Below are 16,355 nucleotides of genomic sequence, written 5' to 3' on the forward strand. Positions count from 1 at the left end.
TCACAGTACCATAACAATGCATCCATTGCTCTGTTGGTTATTTGGTATTTATTATGCAGTATAGCAATATGAAGAAACATGGCGAATGAGAGGCTGGAGACCACGGGGGTCAACGCTACTCCGGGGCATGTCCTCTGAGCCTCCAAACAAAGAATCAGTGTGCTGCTGCTCGTACCTACGTCCACCAGTCTACTCCCATCTCCTCACAGTGTGTTCTAAATCCGTGATTATTATCGGGGTGAGCAATTGTATTGTTTTTAACCGTAATTTATTGAGACCAGGTGACAGTCCATGGTGACATTACCACAAATGTAATCTGCTACCGATACAAACACGCCGCTTACCGGCCAGCAAAATGTTCCATGTGACCCAGATGCATCTAGCCTTATAGTTCTAAGCATCACAAGCAGGAAGCTTCGAGTGGCCCCTGGCTTGGCGGGGGCCCTTACAGGGCCCCAGCCCCCATCATTGTCCCTCAGCGTGGCATATAACACAAAAAGAGTAAAACATGTTTTCATAAATACTCTCGTCACATTCACTTGCATTTAGTTGCAGAGCTCATGATAATGCATCTATAATATCTCCTGAGAAAAAGGGGTGAATTTTTCAAGCATTGCATACATTTCTAGGGTCTCTCTGTCGAGTAATGACAGGGATAAAAGAGACTGGGCAGGGCATACGACCCAATCCCACCGGCAAGGCAGGTCTCTTTGGCTTCTCCACACAATATCTTCCATCCATTCAGAATATTACTCTCTCTCTCTTACTCTCTCTCTCGCTCGCTCTCTCTCTCTCTCGCTCTCTCCAACATGCCAGTAGCTGACAGACACCCACCAAACAAGACCGTCGCCCTCCCCCTCGTCCTGAATGTGGCTCAAACATGTGTTAAATCAGGATCAGCCACGGAAAGATACATTACTAGACCGACAGACGCCAAGGGAGACAAAAACATGTGCAAATGAGCCAAATCCATTTTCAAAACGGAACAATAATAGTTGAACTCATCACAACAACCCCCTTCCACGCCCTTCCAGAACGCTCCGCCGCTTCCAGAGAAGCAGACCGGGAAAAATTAAGTTGACACACCTTCTGAAATTCCCTCCTGATCACTGATTGCCTAAGACACTCTTAAAACGCCCCTCACACAAAACAAAGGCAGATGGTATGATACATTACAGAGGTGAGAATGCTGCATACAAATTATAAATATAAGCTTCTATATTCTTACAGTATTTTTTTTTTCCCCAACAGTACAATCCCATAATACACACAGTCATCCATTATCTCCATCACCACCACACTGACCGTCTCCAGAGCGGCAGACACACTGTCTGCTCTCTGCGGCCCTCACCCTCCCGCCGACAGCGCCCTCATCCTTGTCTACGTAGGCAACAGTTATAATATCTTCCATTTTAAAAGTGTTGTTTTTAAGAGAGAAAAAATAGGATTCCATGTTAGATTATCAACCCCCGTATCGCGTCTCCTTGTCAAACAAATGATTTGATCTAACGTTCAATTTCCGACAATGCCTGGAGGCAGCGCCAGCCTCCGCCGTGGTCTGAGTATTAGTGTTTTGTGGACTATGATTATTCATGCAAGATTTCTGATCAAAACATGCCATCATGCAAGTCATTTCTATGCATTGAACAAGCACAATTATTTATGTATTTGTTTGGAAATCTTTCTGAGTAAATGTAAGCCCTTGGCCCGAGGTGACCCCTTAATAAACAGACCCTTAACCAATCGGTGTGAAGCCCATGTAGAAAAAGCATTTGATGTGGGTAACAAAGATAAAATGAGTCGAGAAGTTAAGTGACACGCTTTAAAATATTGACTATTGTTCTTTTTTTTTTCTTTTTTTTTACCTCTTTGCATTTTTTTTGCCTCTCAAATGAAGTGGAGATACAAGGATAATCAGCATTAACAAACCAAGGAAAACCCTCGTCCTCTGGGTCTTTATGTCTCTAGTCCCCCGCTCCTTCCTCTTGACTCGCTCTATGAAGACAATCCTCCGTTACAACCCCCCCCCCCCCCCCCCCTCCCCCCCTCCCCACACTCCGACCCCGCATCCCCAAGACTAGTTTCCCCCAACGGAAATCCGTTTGCTTGCATCCACATCTCGGTTCCCCAGTGAGTTCCTCTCCTTCGTGCTCTAGCAGAAGTTACTAGTCTCTCTCCCAGTGGAGCTGGTCTGAGCGTCTGCCCCTTCCAGCACATCTCTTCAGTGTTTTGTCTTTTTTTTTTTTTTCATTCCCTTATTGTTTTTTGATCAGTAGTGCAGATGCAACGCCGTGGCACGGTACGCTGATTATGTCTGGGCGGCCTTGAGTTCAAGTGTCTTTAAGCTGCGCCCGATCAGGCGGGCTCTCTCTGCGTCGATACAAGAATGAAGTCTGTAAACAAAATTATTGAATAATTTTCTTTTTCTTACTTGCAAATGAAATAATCTGTACATCTGTGTGGGTTAGATGGTTTCCTCTCGCTTTGCTTGAAGTTACATTATTATAATTATTATTGTTATTGTTGGGATTATTACTCCAAAGCTCTAACATTTAGATTCCCTGACGTCTTTCTGGTTCCTTCCCTTCTCCTTCCGTCCTCCCCGGCCCTCCTGGTTGTCGTCCTGCTTCTCCTTGTCAGGTTTGGTTACACTGTCATAGGAGGGCAGCGAGCCTGTGGAGGGCGTGCCCTCCTTCTTTTCATGATCCTGATTGGTCCCGCCGTTCTCCACCTTATTGTTGGCCTGCTTGCGCTTGCACACAAAGCCGCGCCGCGCCAGGTAGGAGCGGTAGGCCCTCTGGATGATCTTGGCCGACACGTCCTCCTGCTTGCGCCTCAGGGTGGTGGTGATGGGCTCGTAGGACACCTTGGACGGGTTGGCCGCCACAAAGCGCTCCTCCATCTGCTGCCGCAGCATGTCCAGCTCGCCGCTGTCGCCCAGCACGCGCTTGGTGAAGGCAAACAGGATGTCCAGGCAGTGGATGCGGTCGCCGCTCACCATGGGCATGTCCATGGCGATCAGCTCGATGGTGTTGGGCTTGGACACGCGCAGCGGTTGGTCGAGGGAGTCCGCGAAGTCGGACAGCTTGGAGTAGGTGATGAACTGCGAGGCGTCCGGGTCGAACTTCTCCCAGATCTCGTAGAAGGTCTCGAAGTCGTCCTCGCTGAGCGGGTCGGCGCTCTCCTCGGTGGCCACGCTGAAGTTCTCCAGGATGATGGCGATGTACATGTTGACCACGATGAGGAAGGAGATGATGATGTACATGACGAAGAAAAAGATGCCCACCGAGGGGTTTCCGCAGTCGCCCGTGGCCGGGGTGCCGGCGTTCTCCAGGGTGGGGTCGCAGTCCGGGGGGTAGTTGAGGATGGGCAGCAGCAGGCCGTCCCAGCCCGCCGAGGTGGTGATCATGAACAGGCAGATCATGCTGTTGCCGAAGGTCTCAAAGTTGTACATGTCGTCGATTCCGGCCCCGTGTTTCACGTAGCCAAAGTTAGACATGCCGAAGATGGAGAAGATGAACATGACCAGGAAAAGCAGGAGGCCGATGTTGAACAGGGCAGGCAGGGACATCATCAGGGCAAACAACAGAGTCCTGATGCCCTTGGCTCCTTTGATGAGGCGGAGGATCCTGCCGATACGGGCCAGTCGGATCACCCTGAACAGGGTCGGCGAGACAAAGTACTTCTCGATCAACTCCGCCAGAAACATCCCTGAAGTGGAAGCAGAGAACACATGATCAGTCTGACTGAAAAGAAGAGTGTGGTAATGACTTACGGTGGTCTAAGCGAGAGAGCCACTAGAGACCTCAAACGGCTGAGCCCACCAGGGACTCCTCGCTCTCAAAATACATCAAACCCGCAACAAACATGCTCTCCCCGCCTGCAAGAGAAGGATTGTTTTTTTCTGCACTCTCAGGCAGTACAGGACAACCTCTCACACCTCACCAAACACAGGTCTCTGCTGTCATCGTGACGACCTCCACGAGAGGAGAAACCAACAATCGAAGGCTTACCCACGACGGAGAGGATGACGACCACCACGTCGAACACGTTCCAGCCGATGGTGAAGTAGTAGTGCCTCAGCGCGAACAGCTTGAGGACGAACTCGGTGGTGAAGGCCACAATGAACACGAAGTTGACCCAGTAGAGGATGTGCTCCGTCTCGTCCGTCTGGTCGTCCGTCTCCACCATCATGGTGACCATGTTGAGGCAGATGAGGATCATGATGGAGATGTCAAAGACCTGTTGCGTCACGAAGTCAAACACCATGCCCTGGAAAGCGTTCTGTAGAGAGAGGGAGAGGGGAAGTGTGAGGCAGGGCTAAGAGGCTGGATAGACAAGCTCTGTCAGAAGCACCATAGTCATCTTCACATGCTTATATGCCGCCGTCAAGGTCGAAGGTAATTTGCCGTGGCGATATTCAAAATGGAGGACAGATGACTCCAGTCCTTACCAGTGGCCTGGGTATCGGTTTCTGCGGTTTCTTGGATCCTAACTTCTTCATGGCATTGTAGTATTTCTTCTGCTCCTCCGTCATGAAGATATCCTGACCTCCAAAGTATCGGAGGCAAGAGAGAAATGGTTACAATCTGACCTCAGAGAAACCACCAGTGTCACCGTGTAGTGAAGGTTCTGGTCGTTTCTAAAAGGCTGGAACTGAGCAGGCAGGAGAAGTCCCATTATACAAACCACCTACTTTAGCATCCAAGAGAGAGATCAGTTTCTGGTTAAACATAATAATGTCCCAGTCATACATTTGACAGCCATCATTACAGTCTGCATAATCAACGAGAAAATCAGCTTATCTTTTTCTTTTGTTGATTGAAGTTGTCGATGATGACACCGATGAAGAGGTTGAGGGTGAAGAAGGATCCGAAGATGATGAAGACCACAAAGTAGACGTACATATACAGGTTGTCTTCGTAGATGGGCTGGTCCTCCACCTGTAAAGCACCCCCAAATCAAACAGACCATCCAAACAGCCATGTTCTAGTACTCATTAGCCAACGAGGCCTGAGCCTCTCTGGCCACCCCTACCTTTCTGGAGTCTATCGCTGCGTACATGATGTCCATCCAGCCTTTGAAGGTGGCCTGTGAGGGAGAAGACACAAAGCGTGAGACCTCTGCTCAGCGGAAATCGCACACCCGGAGAACAGGGACGAGCCGGGGCTCACCACTTGCAGCAGGGCGAGGTAGCCGGCCCCCACGTTGTCGAAGTTGATCTTGACGTTTTTCCAGCGCACGTTGGTGTAGTTGGCGTTGATGAAGGCCAAGCACTCGGTCTTGTTGTTGACCTCGTGGGGCAGGAATATAGCCTCTGCCGTCTCGTTGTAGCAGAAGTAGTACTTCCCCGCAAACAGGTTGACGCCCATGATGCTGAAGATCAGCCAGAAGATGAGGCACACCAGCAGCACGTTCATGATGGAGGGGATGGCGCCCACCAGCGCGTTCACCACCACCTGGGGAGCACAGGGGGGGGCGCTACTGTCTCCGCAGTCTCCAAGGGCCCACAGAAGCATCTCGTCCACATGCAGGAACCCTTGCACCGGGTGCAACGTTTAAGAATGCAGAATATGTCCTTTGTTTTTTTTATCATTTGTTTTGTGTGTGCATTTTTGATTATGTCTGTGTGTTGTCGTATTTGAAAACTTAATAAATATATTTTTACAAAAAAAAAAGATTGCGGAACTAGTGTGAGGAGGAATATGATAAGATAAACGTAGATAGTCTATTTGGGTTCCATGTTTCCATTGTACCGAATATTAGGGCACGCATGTGGGGGCTCAACCAAAATATTACCAAAACTGTTTTTCCTATAAAGTCTGTGTGCACCGGGTAAGATATGAGCCGCCTGTGCTTTGTTCACCACAAACTCCCCTAATAGCAACGATAAGGGGCTACCAGGAGAGCTTTAGCATCGATAGAAGTTCAACATCACAACTTTAAAGTCGCAGTGAGTGTGATTGAGTTCTGAGCTCAATAAACCGCTCAGGGTGAGTGGGACGGGTTGGGAGTGTCGATGGTCTCGCAAACAAAGAGAGCTTTTTTTTGGGAGAATATTTCAGGACGATCAATTTATAGGATGTGATTTGAATTACACAATTATTGAAAACAACATGGATCAGCATTGACTACAGATATGTCGAGGTCATCTATGTGTTCAATTGTTCCCCGCTCTCTGGTCAAGCGCTGAGATTGATAAGTTCCCCTTGAGTTTCAGTTGTAACCTCCAGCATGGTGACTCTACTGCTGACCTGGGGCCAGTCCTACCTACGGGCCCTGGCTTACCCTCATCCCCTCGAAACGTGAGAGGGCCCTCAGGGGCCTCAGAGCTCTCAGAGTCCTGAGCGATTTGATTGGTCCCAGATCGGAGTAGCCCAACGCATTCGCTATCAAGCTCACAATGGACACCTATAGGGAGAGAGAGAGAGAGAGAGAGAGAGAGAGAGAGAGAGAGAGAGAGAGAGAGAGAGAGAGAGAGAGAGAGAGAGAGAGAGAGAAAGAGAGAGAGAGAGAGAGAGAGAGAGAGAGACAGAGACAGAGACAGAGAGAGACAGAGAGAGAGACAGAAAGACAGAGAGAGAGACAGAGAGACAGAGACAGAGAGAGAGAGTAAAGGAAAGAGGGAGAGGAGGGAGTAAAGGAAGGAAAAAATAAAAGAGGGAGAGATCGAGATAAAAAAAGAGAGAGAAGGAAAGTGGGAGAGAAAGAGAGAGAGAGATCAAGAGAGAGAGTCAAGGAAAGAGGGAAAGAGAGAGAAGGAAAGGGGGATAGAAAGAGAGTCGGGGAGGGGGTAGGGCAGAAGAAAGCACACGATAAAGGGGTGCCCAGAGAGAGACGGTACTTAAGAAGGGGACGATAACAACAGAGACTAGGCTGATAGGATTAGATAGTTAGGTAGAAAGAAGGAGGTTAGAACGGAGAACGGAGGTGAGCTAGAACGTTACGAGAGATAGCCACAACACTCCCCCAAGTTTTTTTCTGGATATGTGTTTTAGTTTGCGATTAACTGAGTTTGCTCTTAGTTTGGCAAACGGGGGGGGGGGGGGTGAAGCCCGCTGAGCAGCTTACGACAAGCTGTCAGCACTCCTGGAAAGAAACTTGTGGTGGAAAAACGGTGGGAGGGAGAGAAGATGGAGACGATGGGAGAGGAGGAGGAGAAAAAACCATCGCACAACAACAAAGAAGTCACCGCGGCACAGGAGATTACCACGAGACACACGGAAAGGAAACCACACGCTGGTTCACACACCAAGAGAGCAGCTTGAGTTACACAGGGAGAGAGGGGGGGGGGCTGGGGGGACTACTCTCTGGGGAGGGGAGGGCGGGGGGGGGGGGGGTTAGGAGGAGAGGAGGAGGAGGAGGAGAGGAGGAGGACCTGCGAAGGAAGAGCCGTCACACAACACATCGACCTTACCCTGGACCTCCCACACGGGCCCTCTCAGTGCCCCCTCTCTCCCTCTCTCTCTCTCTCTCTCTCTCTCTCGCAGCAGCAGCAGCAGCCTCTCTCTACCATAGAGCGAGAGACATACACTTTGTGAGACACCTGCTGTGTGAGAGAGAGGACAGGTCAGTGGTGGGGCGCTCGTGTTCCAGCGGACATCAAAAACCCTGTTCCGGTCGTTCCCGGAGTCACCGGGATCACTGTGGGAATGTCATAAAGTCCAACGGGGGGACGTGTCCCGGTGGAAGCCAGACCGCTGGGACCCTACCCGGGAGGGAGACAAGGGGTGGTTAGGCAGCGCACACTTCAGTAGATCTCCCTGATCCCTGCACCCTATGGGTGCCCTACCAGGACGTCGCTCGGCATCGCAGGCACGGACCAGCTGGAGGCTCACTGGCTTGCGGAGAAGTTGCCCCGAAACGAGGTCTTGAACCTACAGAACCGTCAGGAGGCACGTCGGTCCACGAAGCGAGTCATCAGATATTAAATAAGATCAAAACAGGGGCGAACAGTCACTGGTGACGTGTTCTACGTTCCACTTGGAGAACATCAGAGAGATCAATTGAATCAATACCTGATTGATTGGTCGGTACTATCTAATGTATTACATACAGGATATCTGTTTTAGACATTATTGAACGTTCGGATGTAAACGACTCCTCTGCATTCCATCTCCCGGCCGGAAACGGACCAAGGAACCGTTTGACTTTAACGTATTGAACAGCAGATCGGTAAAGAGAGCCGTGGTTCTCCTGAGAGCGGATCCCTGATAGGCGGACGTGTCAGAGAGCCTCCTCCTGGAAGCAGCCTTCAGCACATCGTCTAAGGAGGTCTGGAACGTGGAGCAGGAGATCGGGTCGCATGTACGACTTTAGTGAAGCAATGTTTTGGTGCGTCTGTGGGTCAGTCGTTAACAGTCAAACAGTATCACGCAATCACAGTTCAATTCCATTTGAATGCATCGATACTGTAGACCCACCAGAATATGATGTAAACACGGCATGGAATCAGACGAATACTGAAATAAAGATTTAAAACGTCCACACGTCGGTGTGGGGGTGGGAGACTCACGTCCACGATGAAGAAGTCCAGCCAGCACCAAGCGTTGGTGAAGTACTTGACAAAGCCGTAGGCCACCCACTTGAGCAGCATCTCCAGGATGAAGATGTAGGTGAAGACGCGGTCGGCGTACTCCAGGATGATCTTGATGGTCTTCCTCTGCTCGATGTACACGTCCTCGAAGGCCTGGAGGAGAGACACACACCCACACGCACACACACACACGCACAACCAAACAGATACACACATGCACCCGCACACACACACACACACGCACACACACACACAAGCACACACACACACACACACACACACACACACACACACACACACACACACACACACACACATACACACACACACACACACACACAGGCGGGCTGATTAATTTGGAGCTGAATTCCTGGGTTTCAGGTGAAACAACACATGGGCGTGTCTTGGGGAGCGGCTAAATGGAACGTTCTTCTGTTTGATGGTGGGGGGTGGGGGTGGGGTGGGAGGGGGGGGGGGGGGGGTCGATGGCTGCTCCTCCCCCCCTACAGTCCTGACCACTCAGCCCATCGACCTCCTGCAGCCCGTGTTCACCCCTCCACACATAAGTGGTTCAGATCACTATCTGGCTGGCGTCCTCCACAGAGATGCAGACCTCAGCGAGTTCCTCATTGCCGAGGGGGGGGGGGGGCAGGGCCAACAGCACTCTGATGTCCATTAGCGGCGGCATCACGCCACGTCACGCACGAGGAAAACGCAGAGCAGCTACTTCCTGGCCTTTGATGACACATTCCCCCATAGCGCCTGTGTTTTTTTGTGTATGTGTGTGTTTTTGTGTGTTTTTGTGTGTTTGTCTTTCTGTCTGTCTGTGTGTCTGTGTGTCTGTCCGTCTGTGTGTGTGTGTTCGTGTGTTTTTGTGTGTGTGTGTGTGTGCGTGTGTGGGTGTGCGTATGTGGGTCCACTGCCCTGGGATGCCATGGTTCCCAACCTTGGGGTCAGGAGCCAATCGGGGTCCCCTGTTTTGCATATGGGGTCGTAGGAGATTGCTGAAACATGCTCTAGATATTTGATGATTCATTTGGGCAAACTGTTTGTTTAGAAGGCCTCCTAGACGTCCTGTAAGAAGGACTGACTTCCTGAGGTTTCAGAGCCACGAACAAACTACTACTAGTCCCAAACTACTACTAAACCCTAAGTGTGTAGCGACTGGAAGCAGCTGGAAATGGGGTCAATGGGGACAGGGGCCAGAAGAGGTCTCGGACCCCCGGTCGGGGTCTTACCAGAGCTCCACTACTGAGCAGGATCATGAAGATGATGAGGGTCTCGAACCAGTTGTGCTCCACGATCAGGTAGCAGGTCTTCCTCAGGAACCACCAGTGCTTGCCCCAGCCGTGGGTGATGGGCACGTCGCAGCACTTGTACTTGGCGATGCATTCTGGTTGTCAGGGAAACAGAACAGGTACGATGAGCCTTACTGGTCCCAGCGGTATTTACAGACTGGTCTGTTCTGGCCGCACTGCGGACAGCAGGGCCCTGAGATGTGTTAGGACACTTTTGTTAGACAATTTGGGGGAGACAATATGGGGTGGGCAACATTGGGGAGACACTACGGGGGAGACACTATGGGTGAAACAATATGGGACACAATATGGGAGACACTATGGGGAGAAACTATGGGGGAGACACTATGGAGGAGACAATATAGGGGAGACAATATGGGGGAGACGATAAGGGGGAGACAGTATGGGGGAGACAATATGGGGGGACATTATGGGTGAGACACTATTGGGGACACACTATGGGGGAGACCCTACGGGTGAGACACTACTGGGGAGACACTATGGGGGAGAGACAAAATGGGGAGACAACATGGGGAGACACTATGGGGGAGAGAAAACATGGGGAGACACTATGGGGGAGAGAAAACATGGGGAGACACTATGGGGGGGACACTACTGGGGAGACACTATGGAGGAGAGAAAACATGGGGAGACAACATGGGGGAGACGATAAGGGGGAGACAGTATGGGGGAGACAATATGGGGGGACATTATGGGTGAGACACTATTGGGGACACACTATGGGGGAGACCCTAGGGGTGAGACACTACTGGGGAGACACTATGGGGGAGAGACAAAATGGGGAGACAACATGGGGAGACACTATGGGGGAGAGAAAACATGGGGAGACACTATGGGGGAGACACTATGGGGGAGACACTACTGGGGAGACACTATGGGGGAGAGAAAACATGGGGAGACAACATGGGGAGACACTATGGGGGAGACATTATGGGGGAGACATTATGGGGGAGACACTATGGGGGAGACACTATGGGGGAGACGGGGGAGACGGGGGGCCCCCTACCGTCGGTCCAGCAGGCGTCAGGGTCCAGGTACTCCTCCACCACCTCCACCAGCGCCACCTCCTCCAGGTCGGGCTTGATGTCGATGGTGCTGCCCTCCGACGAGCTGGTGTCGTCCAGCTGGGGACAGGAGCAGGGGTCAGGGTTAGGTGATCCCCGGACCAGAGGACACAGGGGGGTCAGGGTTAAGGGATCCCCAACCCGGAGCTGGGGGGGGGGTGCTCTCCCCCTCCTCCTCTATCCTGGGGGTACCCTGTCGTGTAAGGCCCCTCTATGCCACTGAATCATTCCTCCACTGAGGTGACCTTGGGAGTCACAGACGTCCCCGTCTACGTCAGGAACCCCGGAGTGCGATCGCTGCACCAGCGAGGAAGGTGACGGTGTCATCGTCACACAACGCCCCGATATTCAAAGAGCCCCTTCAAACGCTTCAGTGTGCGCTCCGGACGACGTGGGAGATTCTGAGGAGACGGCAGTATAAGTGAAAAGGGTTGTGTTTGCAGCGGGGCTGGCCTCCTCCTGCATAGATTCAGCACTGAGACATCATCGCCGCACCGGACGATGAGTCAAGGTGGATCGCAGGGAGCAGCGCTGTACGCAGGCCTGGTGTTGAAGAACACACTCTGGCACACATGCAGTCCCAGATGCAGTGAGCCGTTCCACTGCACGACCGGAGAATGATGGTGCACTTTAGCATCCTGAGCAGGCAGCCGGCGGCCGCATTCCCTCTCTCCCTCTCTCGCTGTCTCGCCGACTCCCCAGTTCTCTCTCTTACTGTGTGTCTCTACCTCTCGTTCCTTCTCCCTCCCTCCCTCTTTTCCCTCTCCCCCCCCCCCCCCTCCCTCCCTCTCTTCCCTCCCTCCCTCCCTCCTTCTGTCTGGGCTACCACAGCACTGAAGCTTACCTCTCTCTCTCCCCTCTCCCCCTCCCTCCATGCCTCCCTCGCTCCCTCCTCCTCTTCCCCCTCTCCCTCCTTCTGTCTGGGATACCACAGCACTGAAGCCCCCCCCTCTCTCTCTCTCTGTGATTGGCTGACAGCGCCTCTACCCTCCTCCAATGGCGGTGTTGGTGGGCGGGGTGGGCGGGGGACGTGGGGGTGACAGAGAGAAGAGCCTGGAGAGACACTGCAGGTAAAGGGGGGAGGCTGCTTCTCTCCGTCTGGACCCGCTTACCTCTGCTAACCAGGCCAAGGTCACCCCCCCACCCAGCGTGTATCAAACATCTCAGACAGTGAGGACCAGCAGGAGAGCGTTGGAGGGGATCGACTCCTGAGAGAGTAGAGGTGCTGAGCCCGTCTAGCTCCCTCCCTGTCTGTCTCTGGTCAGTCCTCTGCCTCCCTCCCCTCTGTCTCTGGTCAGTCCTCAGCCCGCCCCCTCCCTCCGTCCACACAGACTGAGCAGAAGGTTCCAGACGTCCCTCAACGACACCCACCCTAAAACTTCATCTCTTCCCAGCGACTTACGCACAATAGTCATAAGCCCTCATTAGAATACTAAACATCAACTTCGCTAACATTTGTGCAGCTGGAAACGATAAAGCGATTATTATAATACGCTGCGAAGCAACGCCTTTTGCCCGACATCCTCCTACAACGTGAGGGGAAACCGATACGCCGGTTGATCAACTAAAGAGGAAGAAACAGCCATGGGCCACACCAGGGCCACACCGGTTCTCTACTCACGTCTTTGCTGTTCTCCACGTCCGACTCGCTGCTGAAGTCCTCCGTGTTGAGGTTCTCGAAGTCCGACTCGCCCACGGCGATGGGCACGCACACGGTGAGGTTGGGGTTGTGGATGAAGGACATGTAGTCCTCGTCGATCATGTACTTGCCCACGCTGCTGCCGATGCCACTGGTTGTGCCGTTGCCGTTTTTGGCGTAGTCCAGCTCGCGGTTGATCTCCACGCCCGTGTGGTTGGCGATGCAGTTCAGCTTCTTGTCGTACATGTCGTCCAGGGGCTTCTGCTCATCCTCCAGCGGCTGTGGAGTTTACATTGCGGGGCGATTAGCAAACGCTTTTATCCAAAGCGACTTACAATGAGTACATTGGTCAGAAGAAAGAGAAACAACACTATATCGCTGTCGGTACAGTTAAGGATGTTCATAGAACCAAGTGCCAAGCCCAAACAATCCCTAGGTTAACCCATTCCCCGTACACAACAAAGATAGGATAAGACGGGGAGGCTAAGCCGAGTCCAGGTGAGGAATCAAATCAATGTTTTGTTTAATCCAAGGACGAGTCGTGTTGAAACCATTGCAGCGACACCGAAGAACACAACGAAGAAAAAACAACCGCCACGGTTACTGGTGTCGTCCAGTAACCGTGGTTACTGGACGGTTTCCACGGTTACCTTCTTGAGGATGTGGGCCATGAGGATGCGCATGTGGACCTTGAACCAGGCGATGCCGATCTTCATGCGCGCCATGGCCAGCTGCAGGTTGTTGGGCTCGCCGTCGTCGTCCGTGGCGGCCAAGTTGTCAGCGCTGAAGGAACTCAGCAGCAGGGCAAGGAACAGATTCAGCACCTGGAATACCAGGCACAGTAGCCGTCATACACAGCCCCACCACACCCCTACTCGACCGGTTACTGATCACCCCTGAGGTGCTTCTATCCAAACTAATAGCAGCATAAGGAATAAACAACAGTCATCTATTCCCATCGCTCTTCTCATTTACATTACATTTCATTCAGGGCCTTTGGACGCTTTTATGCAAAGCGACTTACAATAAGAACATTTGTCAGGAGAAGAGAAAGGACAATATATCGCTGTCGGTACGGTAAGGATGTTCATGGAACCGAGTGCCAAGCACTTGGTTCTAGGAACATCTATGAACGCAACTATACAACTACAATCTATGAACACAACTCTAAAAATCGCTAGGAAAAAGTGCTTCACAATGCTAAGTACTGTTTATAAGTGCTAGGTTGTACAACATACAATGAGTGCGTAAGAGAGGCGTGGAGGGGGTAAGGGTCTAGGTGAACTCTGCTCCTCCTTTGCCCTTCTCCTATGTGTCGTTGCACTCCTTACCACCAGGTTGCCGATGACCATGACCATCATGAAGACGGTGAGGCACATGGTCTGGCCCGCCACCTCCATGCAGTCCCACATGGTCTCGATCCACTCGCCGCACAGCACGCGGAACACGATGAGGAAGGAGTGGAAGAAGTCGTGCATGTGCCAGCGCGGCAGCACGCAGTCCTCGGCGATCTTGCACACGCAGTCCTTGTAGCTCTTGCCGAAGAGCTGCATGCCCACCACGGCGAAGATGAAGACGATGATGGCCAGCACCAGGGTCAGGTTCCCCAGGGCGCCCACCGAGTTACCGATGATCTTGATCAGCATGTTGAGGGTGGGCCAGGACTTGGCCAGCTTGAACACTCTCAGCTGGAGGAGGAGGAGGAGGAGGAGGAGGAGGAGGAGGAGGAGGAAGAGGAGGAGAAGAAGAAGAAAGAGGAGGAGGAGGAGGAGGAGGAGGAGGAGGAGGAGGAGGAGGAGGAGGAGGAGAAGAAAGAGGAAGAGGAGGAGGAGGAGGAGGAGAAGAAGAAAGAGGAGTAGGAGGAGGAAGAGGAGGAGGAGAAGAAGAAAGATGAGGAGGAGGAGGAAGAGGAGGAGGAGAAGAAGAAAGATGAGGAGGAGGAGGAGGAGGAGGAGGAGGAGGAGGAGGAGGAGAAGAAAGAGGAGGAGGAGGAGGAGGAGGAGGAGGCGGAGCGGGAGGAGGAGAGGAAGAAGAAAGAGGAGTAGGAGAAGAACAAGAAGAAAGAGGAGGAAGAGAAGAAGAGGAAAGAGGAGGAGGAGGAAGAGGAGAAGAACAAGAAGAAAGAGGAAGAGGAGGAGGAGGAGGTGGAGCGGGAGGAGGAGAGGAAGAAGCAGGAAGAGTAGGAGAAGAACAAGAAGAAAGAGGAGGAGGAAGAGAAGAGGAAAGAGAAGGAGGAGGAAGAGGAGAAGAACAAGAAGAAAGAGGAGGAGAAGAACAAGTAGAACAAGAAGGAGAGGGAGAAAGGAGGAGGAGGAGAAGGAAGAGAAGAAAAGAGGAGGAGAAGCAGAAGAAGTTCAAATTGGTTGCGATTCAAAGCATTCCCAAAATGAGCCGTTAGAGACCTCCTGGAGAAGAGACCTTCAGAGCACCAATCAGGAGGTTCCAACTGATCTACCACCAGGTGACGCTCCGCCCCCTTCTACCACTCACCAATCGGAAGGATCGCAGCACAGACAGACCCTCCACGTCAGCCAATCCCAGCTCCACTAAACTCAGGGTTACGATGAAGCCGTCAAAGATGTTCCAGCCCTCCTGGAAGTAGTAGTAGGGATCCATGGCTACCAGCTTGGCAAACATCTCCGCCGCGAAGATCCCCGTGAACACCTGCAGGTCAAAGGTCAGGTCAGGCTGGCTGCGGGGATGTATATTTACATATATATATTTACATAATCATACATAGAATACTGATACAGAATGGGTTAGGGTTAGGGCACGCGGCATTAACCACTTCAATATTTTAATTAATTAAAGTTTGCCCCCATTTTATCATCTGTTTTAAGTTACAACTATTTTAGAAAATCCCTTTGATTTAAAATAAAGAAGGTATAAAGCCCTAAATGATTAATTATCTGCATATATCTGCAAACGATCTTCCAGTATTCTGCTGGGCTATTGGGAACAAATTCTAAAAAATAAAAGAACAGAAAACAAAGCGAAAGCAGCTGAGGTTTTTATGTGATTACACGGACGACTGCAGGAGGGGAAAAGTGGAGCATAAGCAGTGAGTGGAAAGCTGTGGTTTTGCCTACGTAGCGTTTGGTTTGATGTGCTGCTGATTATAAAAAAAGGATTGCTCTCCCTCTCTCTCTCTCTCTGGGTGATTCTCCAGACAGAGCAAGGTCATAGAGCAGCCGGAGCAGTAGCACTGTGCTTTCCCAGCAGCATCATGGTACTGTCCCAGTCACATCTCAGTAGGGTCCCAGTGGTAGCACTGTAGCGTCCCAGATAAAGCACTGTAGTGTCAAAATAGCAGCACTGTACTGTCCCCGTCGCAGCACGGTGCTGTCCCAGTAACAGCACTGTAGTGTCCAAGTAGTAGGACTGTACTATCCCAGCAGCAGCGCAGTAGCTTAGGACCCTAAACTGTCCATCTCCCAGCACCCACCAGCCCCCCCCCAGTGATCCACTGTACCCATCAACCCCCCAGTGCCCACCCGGAGGTCCACTGCATCCACCGGGGCCCACCCCCTGCTCCACTGAACTCATCAACCTCCAGAACTGCAGCGGTGCCTTGTTTTCTCTTCATCTTCTGACAGCGTGCCAATCCCCATGACCTCACTTTCCCGCTCCCCCCCCTCCCTGGCAGCCAGCAGACAGCGCGTCTGCTGTCTGCCGGTCACTGGCGGCTGAATCGTGTTATGCGATGAAAGCCGATTGGGGGAGAACCGAATCAGTGCTTTGAATTTGGTCAAGTGAAGCTCGGAATAGATCCTTGGAAGAGGCCGCTTTCAAGGCTT

At 51.9% G+C, this 16,355-nt stretch overlaps 1 protein-coding gene across 1 annotated transcript in view; it reads right to left on the minus strand.

Moving 5' to 3' along the window:
• Positions 1-2,220: 2,220 nt before the first annotated feature.
• scn8ab (sodium channel, voltage gated, type VIII, alpha subunit b) overlaps positions 2,221-16,355 on the minus strand; it is a gene marked incomplete in the record, with an annotated part of 37,262 nt that continues 23,127 nt past the window's right edge. The window contains 14 exon segments of the mRNA XM_030375120.1: positions 2,221-3,711; positions 4,014-4,284; positions 4,454-4,558; positions 4,806-4,943; positions 5,038-5,091; positions 5,175-5,459; positions 6,289-6,411; positions 8,516-8,689; positions 9,775-9,929; positions 10,862-10,979; positions 12,541-12,837; positions 13,209-13,382; positions 13,890-14,246; positions 15,049-15,222. Coding sequence (XP_030230980.1) covers positions 2,546-3,711; positions 4,014-4,284; positions 4,454-4,558; positions 4,806-4,943; positions 5,038-5,091; positions 5,175-5,459; positions 6,289-6,411; positions 8,516-8,689; positions 9,775-9,929; positions 10,862-10,979; positions 12,541-12,837; positions 13,209-13,382; positions 13,890-14,246; positions 15,049-15,222 — 3,591 coding nt within the window.

This window comes from Gadus morhua, chromosome 13 (assembly GCF_902167405.1).
Source record: "Gadus morhua chromosome 13, gadMor3.0, whole genome shotgun sequence".
Classification (NCBI taxonomy): Eukaryota; Metazoa; Chordata; class Actinopteri; order Gadiformes; family Gadidae; genus Gadus; species Gadus morhua.